Source organism: Microtus ochrogaster, unplaced genomic scaffold (assembly GCF_000317375.1).
Source record: "Microtus ochrogaster isolate Prairie Vole_2 unplaced genomic scaffold, MicOch1.0 UNK67, whole genome shotgun sequence".
Lineage (NCBI taxonomy): Eukaryota > Metazoa > Chordata > Mammalia > Rodentia > Cricetidae > Microtus > Microtus ochrogaster.
The window spans coordinates 324,589-337,039 of record NW_004949165.1 but is presented as its reverse complement, the minus strand read 5'-3'; the positions used below and the strand labels follow the sequence as shown (position 1 = coordinate 337,039).

Below are 12,451 nucleotides of genomic sequence, written 5' to 3'. Positions count from 1 at the left end.
CACCAAGTGAAATTGCATATCTGAATTTCACTTGATGTCAGCCAAGTTTAGGGCTTTTCTTTACTTCTTTGACAAATCATTATATTATCCCTCATTAAAACAAATTGTCTTTCTCCATTTTTTTATTTACTACACTGTGACATAGAGGAAAATTACAAATGAAGAAAATATTTTCCTTAGCTAATAAAATCTGATATAAACTAATTATGTTATATTCTTTTCTTATTTTCTACATATACCTAATTTCTAGATTTGGGCTCTTCCATATATGGTTCTAAAATGCTGAGTTATGCTCTAAGAATAATTTTTGAAGTTTTACTAGCCTTTAAATACTATTGTCACATATTTAGTGATTTTTTAATAGAGTCCAACTAATTTTAGTAATATTTAGAATGAAAATATGACATTTTACATTAAATAGTATGAACTATGATTAGTGATTCTCAAAGTATTTTTAACCCAGAAATAGACAAGGATACCAAAAATACCCCTGGAAATGTATGGGGTTTTCATATGAAGGCTTTCCTTTAAATCTTATTTATTTGAGTTAGTAGCCTATATTGTCCACAGATGACCTTACTATTTTTCTTTAGGCTTCAAGGTACATTTTCTTTTAAAACTCTGGTTAACGCTGATTAATCATGTCCTTGATCCTTCTACTGAAAACATTCTAGTGAACAATAACTCACATCTCTAAATACATTGCACGTCCCCAAACTGATTATTTACACAATTTTTATACAAAATTTCATTAAGACCTAGCTAGTATACAGGTACTTTTTTTAAAAGCTAAATAACTACTTTACAAGTGTTCCTAACACTGCAATATGATATGCTACCACTGCCTGGTAACTTTCTGAATACTAAGCCATATATGTACATACCAGCAGACAGAAACTAATCTATGTAGCTTACAAATGTTCAAGCATCTCTATCTATTCGTGGGCTTAGTGTTTTCTTAGACTTCTCCATCTGAGCAGCTACTTTAAAGTTTCTTTGTTGAGTCCAGTACCTCATCAAACAGATGTTAGAGTACAATTTATGAAATGCATGAATGTTTAGGCTGATAAATATTCCAGACAGAAAAAAAAATCTTATGGCTGTTAAAGAAATAGAGTACTTTAAAAGATTTAAAAATGACTATTTCCTGAATATGTTTTTTCTCCAAACATTAGACCAAAGTGAATTGTTTACAAAAATTTATTCATACAAATTTTACACGCTTTATATAACAGTTATCAAAGACCTAATTATAGATATTATGTGTGTAATAATGCTTGGTTAATATGTTTTTATAATCAGATGCACACAAAATAAGAGTTTCAAGACTAACATCTACCTATATCATCACTATATCATAAATCTGCTCCAGGTTAATAAGGCTCTTGGCATTTCTAAAAAGTATACAAAAGGTTAAATTGGGTGATCACTGTAAAATGCTTGCCACTAGCCACGTGAACACTAAGTTAGACTTCATAAAGAAAAGGTTCACTAGAGCCTTGTTTCACCACTAACAGCTAACACAAATACAGAAAAGTCTGCCCATTATCCAAGAAACAAATAATTAAGACTAAAATGCAAGCCGATGTGTTGCAGCATTGTAGGGCCACTAAATAGCCATCTGTGAATCGTGGCGATTTAAAAGGCAAAGAAAGGCACTAAAGCTGCAAACTGCATCCCGGGTCACATTGCCTGAGGAGACTGCAGAAATAAAGATTGATCCTGAAGCCGGACACAGGCTGAGATCAAATGCCTGCTTTCTCTGTTTGCAATGTGATCACGGGACAGCATCCATCCACCCGCCTGGGAATGCAAACACAGTTCTGTTTTTTTAGATGCCTGACTTCATACTAACCAAATCTGTACAGGAAAAATGAAAAGTACTTTAAACTTTACAAACTAATGGGTTTTTTTTTCTGTTTTCTGTTTTTGGTTTTTTTATTTTATTTTTTGAAAATTTGTACCTAAAATTTGGAGACTTGCTGGTTTGTTGTTGCTTGATCTGGTTACTGGGTGAAGGTTCTTTTGTTTATAAAGATTACTCCACATACGTTCAAGAAATTGACAAGAAACAGACATGCTTTCTTTAGCCAAGACAGGATACAAGAGTGGGTGTGGGACCCTGCTTACCCAACTCTTGACCAGAGATATAAGATAGTACTCATAGATATGAAGATGGGGTTTAAATGATTTATCAGTTAGTCAAACTGAGCAATATTGGGACACTACACATTCTAATATGACAAAGATTGGTTTTATGAAACAATTTTACTAAGCAATAAGCCATAATGTAGAAAAATACATTTTACCTACAAACTCAATAAACAAGAAACAAAAGGTTCATATTTAGTGCATAATTACTTCGTGGTAGTTACACAGGGGTTCCTAAACTTCACAGTCACTGCTTGCATCAAACAACAACAAAAAATGAGTAGCATTCACAAACTTAAGAGAAGTGAAAATGGCAAATGATTCTTAAACAGTGCAGGAGGGTAGGGGTAGAACGGAGAGTTCTCCAGAAAAACCACAAAGAACAGAATAGGATTCAAAGAGGGGGATCCTGGCCATTTCACAAAATGAGAAGCATGGACAGCACTGGAGAAAAACACATTGTACTTTGCACTCGATTCCAGTATCCAGCACCCAACTTGTCAAGCAGTGGAACCTACAAAGGGGCTGGACTTGCCCCCCAGATTCTCAGACCTGGGGCAGTTCTCAAACCAGTCCCTCTGCAGAGTCTTCCTCTGCCACCCACGCTCTGCCTCCTCCAATCCGCCTCTATTTCTTTCACCTTGTTCCAATTGCCCTAACCTTGGGATAGTCGGTTCCCTGGAGAATCAGGAAGTACAGAAAAGAGAGCTTTATCTCCAAGCCGATCTCCTCTGTACAATTCCTCAACTTTTCTCCCAGGGAATGACGTAAATTCTGGGGAGAAGCACAATTTGGATCGAGCTGTTGTTTAATTAGAATTTCCTTCTGGGCTGAGAGTCTGAGGAGAGACAAATACACATAAAAGGAGAATCAAAGAAAGCCAAAGTGTTGGAATTGCCCGCAGCCAATGGGACAAAGCCCCTTTGAGTTAGTTAGGCTGGGATTCAAACAGCCTGCCCCAGAGACTCACAGGGAAAGGAAGCCCTTCAGCAATTTCCCCAGTCATTACCTCAGAATTCCCCTGGAGCAGGGCATCATTGTTTTTTGTACAGTAGCAAACGGCCATTTTTGGTACCTTCAGGCCTGTTGTGGATAAAAATACTATCCTTTAATTCCAGTTTACAAAAATAGGAGTAATATTCAAAACGATGATTGTCTATTTTTTCTATTCATTTTATATAAAAACATAAACAGCTCAGGCGAATTTTCAATCCTTGTGCACGCTTAAGAATTGCTCTCTGTTATACTTATATATATTCTTAATATATATTTATAATATATATCAATAATTGGTCCACAAAGTATATCTGTGCATTCTCTAGTGCTTCGTAAAAAGAAAAACAATATTATTATCAAAATAGTCATTTAATGGCTTTACTTCATACATAAATACATGTTTGGAAAGAACACATGAGCGATGACTGGTCAGTCAGTTTGGAAAACGAATTTTCATGTTATACACACCATAGCTGGCAACTCATCGCTACAAGTACGCTATTCGGCGTCCTTTGTTTTTAACCCTCTGTTTATACCTTTTCCCTAGCACGGCCGCCAAGTATTTCTTGACAGCCATTTGTTTTCGGTAACGGCTGTAGCTATCGGTGAAGATGCCGTCCGAGTGGCGCTTGGTAAGGGGTGCCCGGTCGTCCGCTGCGCCGCCGCCTAGATTCTCCCTGCAAGGAGAGGGGGCGGGGCAGGAGATACGTTGAGTGTGTGCGAAAGAAACAAGTGTGCCCTACCCCCACGCAGGAGCCTACGGGATTCTGAACTTCCCTGCGCAGCCCTACTCTGCCGCACCCCAGCTGACGGGAATATTGTGACAGAGACCGGGGGACCCTCCTTCCTACCCACAGTTTCCTAGCTGTGGAAACACGCTGCAGCACTTCTACGACCGGGACCCTTTCAGATCTTTCCAGATATTTCTGAAGCATCCCGGACGTCCAGAGAGTGCTCGCTCTTTAATCTTTTCTCCAAAGGTTGCTTCTCAAGGTTACATTATCACTATTTCTAGCTAAATTGTACCTTTCCACTACCGGACATACTAAAGGCCTCACTGGCTCCTGCTAAATTATCGATCCCACAAATCTAGGCAAACACGGATACTCCTCTCTCTTTGCCTACGTTAAGTTGAAAAAAAAAAAAGCGATAGTGATATAAAGCGACAGGCTGTAGGCAATATTTTTCACCGCATGAATTATTCATGGTTAAAATTTAATCGGCTTCCCCGTGGGCTTTATTTAAATGTTGCCTTCTGCTGACACATGCAAGACCTTAGCTCTTGGTTTGTCTGGCCGGAGCAAAAACGGTTTCTTTCAAGTATCTAAACTGGGGACTTTGTGCCTTAGGTTTGCCTTCATAGTAAACGTGATGCCAAATTATGGCAAGCGCTTTCACGAACCTCGAGGGTTTTGAACGACTGGTAAGGGGGCCATTTGATTTAACTTGTTCTCATTCAACAAGGATCCAAACCCCAATTTTCCTACCCTCTTTCTCTCTCACGGGGTCTCTGGCTCTTAAGTTTAAAAGCCCAACTTCTAGATCTCCGCCCGAGGCTGGTAGTTTCCACCTACACGCCAGGACGCAGACACACCCTCCCGCGCACAAGCGCACTGGAGCGCAGAAACGTACAAGATATGCCCCGCCCTCCCCACGCGCTCTCAGTATTGTCACCCAGCCTGGCGCGCTCCTCACCCGCTGATTAACTCTGTCACAAACTCTTACCCCACGCCCCTGGCCACGACCGACTGCAAGTACTTCCTGGCTGACAGCTGGTCCAAGACTTTGCGGTAGGCTTCGTTAAAGATCTCGTGGGCGACATCTCTAATGGGGAGACAAAGTATGAGACCTGGGTCACTCACTGCCTCGGTTTTTCAAGTGACAACCAGGGTCCCCACTTGCTGGGCTTTCGAGGAGGATGACCGGACAACTACTAGAGACACAGGACCTGAAGTTACTTTGGGAAGTTCCCGGGGATAAATATAAGATAGGATTTAGTCCTGGCCCCTGGGGTGACCTGAGAGCGCCCTACCTACGGAGTTGCACACTCACGGACACCTCTCATGCCGCAGTTTTCAGTCCGTGATGCGGCCTCAGGTTCACAGGGATCTGTCTGCTAATTTTCTGGATTCACCCAGATAGAAGGGAGACTTAGACTTTCATAGGAAGGCCCTAGTTTTAGAGCAACTATCGGGTTCCCTCTGTCCTCTCCCCCCTCCCAGCGTCCCCGTCAGGTATGGCGGAAGTCGGGCGGGTTTCTACCTCCTGTCCGCAGGATAGTAGAGGGCATAGGCGTCACGCAGCGCGGAGGCGGGGCTCCCTACGCCCGGGGGGTCCCAGTCGTAGAAGTCCTGCAGCGGGTTCCCGTCCTGGTCGTAAGCCTCATCTTCTGGCCTGTGGGATAGCCAGAAGGAGAATCAAAAGTACCTCTCCCAGTTCTGCCAGGTCCCAAGAATTTATTTTCTTTCTTCGTTATGGCCTCCCACGAAGAATTGTCCTTTCTTCTAGAACAGTCCTAGGGACGAGGTAAGGGAACTACACCGCAGCAGCAGTTCCTACTTCACAAGGAAATTCGCTCATGTCTCTTCAAGCGGATCAATGATCCCAAGAGAACTTAACAACTGTAGACCCCAATACCTGGCCAAGTGAAAGGCCAGCCCTCTCCCCACCAAGTATCATTTAGAACGCACCAGAAAGATCAGAGATGATACGAGCCAAGGCAGTTAGACCCAGAGCAGAATGGAAGGAGGGTGAGTGGGTAGGTAGGATTCAGGAGGCCACCTCTGGCAGCAGCCACCCCCATCCAAGCCGTCCAACCCAGGGGAGCCCTTCCCTGCGCGGATGTAGGTCACAGAGAACCTCCGGCTTCTATTTTGGGCTGGAGAGAATCTGCTAGGAACATGAATAATAGATGTCCCTAAACTTAGCTAGTTTGGCTCATTCTGTGGTGTGGCGGAGTGCTCCAGTGCCTATCACCCAGGAAAAGTGCTAGGCACACGGAACTTTGAGAATAGACCGAAGTGAAAGAAAGAGGGCTTTCGAGTCCATTAAACAAAGAGTTTCTGCTGATCTATTAGCAACAGAGCGGAGGCTGGATTCCATCTCAACTCCAGAGCGCAAGGGAAGGGGTCGACTGGGAACTGACATTCCGTAGGTATCCACGGATCTCAGGCTCCTCAAATATCAGCTTCATGCCCGACAGAGGACAGGCAGAGGAGAACAAAAAATGCAAAGCCGAGTGACTTGGCCCTTGGAGATACGCGGAATATAATAGGGACAAATAACATTGCCCAGGCAGAGTCCCGTCGTACTTGGGTCGCTCTATTACCTTTTCGCCCTCCCTGGAGAGACCAGAGTCGGGTGAGATCCTCCGCACCGCGCACATCCAAGCTCCCACCTCCCGGTGTGCCCCCAGACCCTGAACTAGGATCTTTCTAGCCACCCACTGCTCTTCTGGGCGCCCACATGCAGGCGTCCTCATAAAGAAGAGAGAGGATTCCTGTCTGCCAGTACATCAATGGGCAGATGCTCCGCAAAGGCAGAGGTTCTTGGGCGCGGCTACAAGAATCAGCTCTTCGCCGTGTGCTCCTGACTGTCCTGAGTGCCACCCCGCACCCATGTAAGGCGTACCCACGCATTTCCACTGTCCCGCATACAAGTAGTGGGCTCTGGGGCTGAAGTAGGGAACCCGGGCAGCGCCGCACAATTAGAAGCAGATGACAAGACAAAAATCAGGTTTTCGGCATCCCCAACTGGGCTAGGTTGTCCTCCCAACCCCTCTAGCCTGTTGTTTTTCTCTCCTTCGCATCCGTTTCTTCCCCCTCCCTCGCTGTCTCCTTCTTGGGTTTCCGTCTCTCAAGTAGCTTTTCCTTAACCTTGGCTGACCAAGACCCCCACCCCTAAGACGTTTAGGGCTCAAACTCTAGTTGAAAAGGACTCATTTGAAAGAAAGCTGTTCCCATAGAAAAGAATTCGAATGAGACAACAGGAAGGGCGGAGGAGCGAGAGACCCCGCCCCAATAGTCCAGAATGGGCAGTAACAAAGCAAAGTGGAGCGAGCTTCACTCTCAGCCCAGGGCTTTGCTCTGGGAGCGGAAGTTCTCCAACTCATCCTAAGAAAAGGTAAAAGAAGCCAAACGGAGAGAGGCACCTTGACCCCTCCTTTGGACAAATTGGAGGAGGGAAGGTTTCTACAAGGGTCGGAAACTCACTCCCTTTATGTGGGTTTTTGGGCTCCGCTGGTGAGGAGAGAGTGAGGCTGGCTATACGAGAGCTTCCTTGACCAGAACACCCCCCCCCTCCCCCCGGCTTAGCTAGGGACCTGGTACCGTACCAAAGGCTATAGAAATGCCCTGTCTGCGCAGGAAGCTATGCTTAGCAGCGTGCGATCCAGAACTGTAGGAAGGAGACTGGGAAGTGGTGTCTGCCGAAAGGAAAATCTAGCTCAGCCTATGCTAGCACCTACCTGATTCCAGGAAAACGGAGTCCAGCCGCGGCAGGTGAGCAGGAGACGCTGCTATGCATTATTATCCCGTAGACCAGCAAGGCCAGCCTCACTCCGCTACACATGGTCATTCTACAAAGCAGGAGGGGAAAAAGGGCACGCAGTAAGTGAGATTGCCCCTGGTTTTCCACCTTCTAACCTCAAAAAACTCCTGGGAGCTGGGGGAGCCAGAGAAGCTGCGGCTCCTTGTGTTCAACGCCACTTAGCCACGCTGGTGCGTCTGACCACTTCTCCCTTGGTATAATTCGAAAAAAATAGCTATGTGTGTGTACCCAGTAACTAGCCAGACCTTGAACTAAAGAAGGCTAACTCGTACACTGCCAGCACGCTGGAGAGAGCCTATAGTAAATTGAATCGGTTAGTATGGTATGGTAAAAGCCCCCCTCCCCCCTACTATTTGACTCTTACCGCTGCAAGGAGAGTGTTGGCTGCCAAGTAGGACGGAGGGCAAAGGGCTCCTTTGAGTTTCCGGGCTGGAATCACAACCCGAGAGGCATCACTCACTGTCTGGCACTGGTGTCTGGAGAGAAGCCGCGGGAATTAGCTGGAGGAGCTGGGGGGGACTTGTTTGTCGAGGCAAAAATTCCGCTCAAAACTTTGTAGAAGCACAGAATTAGGAAGGAGCGTGACACTGAAGGAAGTGGGCGAGAAGAGAGATGTAGAAGACAGAGTAGGCGAGCAGCCAAAGGGAGGGGGAGCAGAATGGCCTTAAGTCCGCCTGGGGAAAGAAGCTAGTGGGTAAGAAAAAGAAGGAAAGTCAAGGAAGAAGGGAGGATAGGAAAGGAGAGGGCTAGCCCAGGCTGCCAGCCTCTGTGGGAGATGATCCGGCAGCTTGCAAGAGTCAGAGGCACCTTCTCTGTTCCAAGGTCTCAGGCTGCGTCTGAAGATGGGGCTTCTGCTGATGCTGACAGAGGTGGCTGGCCTTCTGCTCGTATTTATATATGCAGTTAATAAAAAAAAAAACTACCCGTATATGGTTTCAAGAGACACCTCTTTGTCAACATCTGTCTGCAGTTGCCTTCAAGTACAGAATATTTTGGTTGCACTGTAGTGCTCCGATTTTTATTCATGCTATGACTTCCTTTTTTTTTCTCAGTCACGTAATGATCCGGTATCAGTAAAAGACGTCAGCATCCTAGTCCCTCAAGGAACATATTAACTATTCTGTGCTGTCCTCCAGGATGATAAGATCCGGAGTCATCAGCTTCTCATAAACACCTTTCACTCGCACAATCCAATTTTTAAGAAGTTCAATTATTTTGATGGTTTTCGATTTCACCCATTTCTCAAAGACAAGTGAAGAATTCGTGGAATTTATGGGATGGTGAAGTCATGTTTTTACTGTGTCTCTTCTTTATACTTTTTACTCAAGCCCCATCGAGGACAACTCTGATCTTTAGAATTAAATACCATCAAGCTCTCCCATTAATAAATTTAATTTCGATCTCTTTAATTTCTTGCTTGTGCTTTTTCAGATAGGCAATTAAATGTGGAAGTCGTTTTGCGTTTGAAAGGGAAGTCTTAGAGGATTTTCAGTAACTATCTAATGAGTCTGGCTGTGTTGACAGTCTGTCTCTGAGTAGATTGATGAGAAGGGAAGGCAGCCTTGGGAGCAAAGCCTTTGGCGCTGTCCAGGCTCTGGGTGCTGAACTGTTGGGCGCAGATGCTACAAGCACTGAAAATTGCCACTGGCTTAATTTTCACCACAGTCTCTAAATCTGAAGGTTTGACAGTGGTGTTCTTACTGTGGCAATTCATTGTCTAAATCGCCCTGCTGTTCAGATCCATCTCCCTTTGCATCCTGTGTCCACAAATATCCCAATGCTCAGAACCTTCTTAATCCCTGCCTTAGATTTCTGTGCAGAGCTTTTTCTTCATAGTTAGTCCTTGTATTTGGATTTCAACCTTCCTTGTTTCCACACTTTCACAACCTTTGTGGTTCTTACTTATTTTAAAAAATGAAACCATAGTGTTGTGTTTTCTGCAAGAACTGAAATTTTAAGAATGTGAAAGTGAGAAATGTGTGCCCTACACTTCTCTCACAAGTTGAATTCTGTTTAGGGAAATATAGACTGGGAAGGCAGGAGGATTCCTAGCCCAAGTTTTCTTGGTGAAGATTGCTATCAGGAACACTTACCTGGGAATAGTTAATACTTTTAACTAAAAAATTAAATGGGAAGAAGAAAGCAATAAGGAAAGACCACATCCACCAGGAACTTTCTGAGCCCCTGAGAAATTCCAGATTAGCAACTTTCTGGTCCACAAAGATCTTGAGTGTCTTTCTTTTCGAAAGGAATAGAAGCATCAATAACCATTAGTGTGCATTTTAACTATTTGGATCTTAAACACACAAAAATTAGAGGAAATTATAATTAAGTAGGAGTGTTTCCTGTTAGTGTGATTTGGGATTATTGTTTAAATATGCCATTCTGTATATTTTTTCAAAGGCATAGGGCAAAAATGAATCACTCATCTTTAATGCTATTTCCACTTTTTGAGATTTATTTCTTCCTCCATGAATCAAACTTTTTCCTTACTTCCTGGCTATGAATGATCCAAAGCTGCCTGTTTTCTCTTAGTTTCCATCTAGCCTTAGATAGCCTACTTTCAACACACTACTTCTATGTGGGAGACGTTTCATTTCTCTCCGTATTGTGTTACATCTGTCTGCAGGAGTGCCTATATTACATGCTTGGTGGCTGCCTTCCCTAACCCTTACACAAAGAGCCTGCAGTGAATAAGAAGGATAATCCAGCAGAGCAGCCTTTCTTAACAAACTTGCCCTGAGCTATTGCCTACATTGGCTTTTCCTGACTTCTACCTCTCTGCAAGTCAAAGGTGAACTGCATTAAAATCCTCACTTTTGCCTCCCACTTGAATTCTGAAATGAGTTCAATCTGGAAAAATATTTTAAAATCTCCAAGACTACTTGTTTAAAATTCACTGCTCAATGCCCAACTTTAGTCAAGAGAGCCACCGTGTGGGGAGTTTTGTTGACTTCAAGATCTGCTAAAGGAGGAAACCACAAACAGGATAAATAAGCAAGCCTTGAAGTGTGTCAGTTCACTGGGCTTGTGCCAGTCTCCTTCACTGAGCCTGGGTACCCTCAGAAGTTACTCTGGGCCCAACACCTCAAAATCACATGAGGCGAGGTTGATTCTACTCACTATAGTGAAAAACTCTGTAGAGAGTTTGAGATTATTGATGGATAAACTCCAGAGACCTTGTCTCTCTGTGTGCCATCAAAAGCCTACCTAGCCCTGCCCAGTAGTGATCCAAGGGCTAAAACTTTCAAGCCTAAACAGGCTCATTTCTGCAGATAATTTTGTGGCCAATAGTCATTTTTATTTAGAAGAGATTTGCCTGTGGAAATCAGGGAAGCATTCCGAATATTGAGAGATCTGGCCTTTGGTCAGAAATATTGGGAGAAAAGTAGAAAGCTGAACCCTTGGTTAATGAGAAATGAGGGAGGGTGTGAGAGAGAAAATGAGAAGCTGTGGGCTGAGGTTCTGAGAGCTGTGTAAATTTGGAACTGCATCCCACTTGGTCAAATCCATTTACTGGAACCCTCTTTACTTGAATGGAGGGTGATGTCTCAAAGACCAAGGGTGGCTCCCTAACTACTACTCACAAGAGCTAATCTCAGGAATGGTATGTCTAGAAGGCTTTTGAGTTTGGAGTTTTGAACCTAAGTGCAGTAAGCAACCATCAGCCATAAAATAGTCAAGAAAGCTTCCCACCCAACACTGTCCACACTGACTGGTGTGCCAGCAAAGACTGGGTAGGAGACCAAAGTCTGGCTTATAGACTTGTTAACTAGGCATACACCTGGCAACTTGGACTGAGACACAGGAAGGAGCCTAAGCACACATTCAAGGGACCCTCAACTAAACAGCTGTTTCTGAGAAGAATGGGGAAAAGGAGAGGAGACTATGGAAGGGGAAAGGTTTTTTATTTTATTTTGTTTTTTTAACCCAATTTCTATCCCAAATGGATTTTGTATCCTCCTATGAGTGACTCTGTAAAGAATATGAAGAATTTCCAGATATTCTATATATAATTGCAAATGGGGAGGTTGTCAAACTTTCTAGTTAGATAACAAAGGAATGGAAAGCCTTCTCTCCAGCATCCATATTCATTCCTCTTCATCCTCACAGTTTGGGAGATTTCCCAGGCTGGCCATTTCTCTTCAGACTATGAAACCCAGGAATGTTACAGTAGCAATCATATTATCATAGAAAAGATGGCAGAGTCTAGAAATCTTCAAATACAAGCTCTCACCATTGTCCTCCAACAGGCATTGACTTAAGGTACCTGAATCTAGGCACCCTGCCCCACTGACCTACCTGAAAATCAATCTTCAGAAATGTTTATAGGAAAATAGGAAAAACTCTTAATTTCAAATTCCTAATATGTTACATCCTTTTTGAGGTGTTAGTTCTTCAGATGTGAAAACAAGTTTTGATCCAAAACAATTAATTAAAAATCAAGTTAACATATCCCTGAATCGTTTCTCCCGACACATCTGCATTTCTAATGTGGGAGCCTTGAACATTGAGTCAACACTCAATTCAAAGAACTTTTTAGCCTTCAAAGAAGTAGATTTTTGTATTTAAATATGACCACTGTTGAAAATTTGAATTTACAGGTGGTTTCCTATTAACAAACACAATAGCATTTGCAGGGTCTTTTCTATCAGTCAGATTCTTGCTCTTTGAACCATCTCCAACTGGGGAATCTGTTGAATGGGAATTTTCATCCATCAAATCCATGGTGAGTTAAATTATCTTTTGCCTTTAT

The 12,451-nt window shown here is 43.5% G+C and overlaps 1 protein-coding gene across 1 annotated transcript; it reads right to left on the bottom strand.

Annotated features, from left to right (window-relative positions):
- Positions 1-1,199: 1,199 nt before the first annotated feature.
- Positions 1,200-8,745, bottom strand: Adcyap1 (adenylate cyclase activating polypeptide 1). The gene is made up of 5 exons (XM_005369942.2): positions 8,060-8,745; positions 7,613-7,723; positions 5,410-5,541; positions 4,873-4,971; positions 1,200-3,824 (listed from the first exon to the last, which is right to left on the bottom strand). The coding sequence occupies exons 2-5, from the start codon at positions 7,720-7,722 to the stop codon at positions 3,635-3,637; spliced, it is 531 nt and encodes a 176-aa protein (XP_005369999.1). The 5' UTR covers position 7,723; positions 8,060-8,745; the 3' UTR covers positions 1,200-3,634.
- Between the last annotated feature and the right edge of the window lie 3,706 nt (positions 8,746-12,451).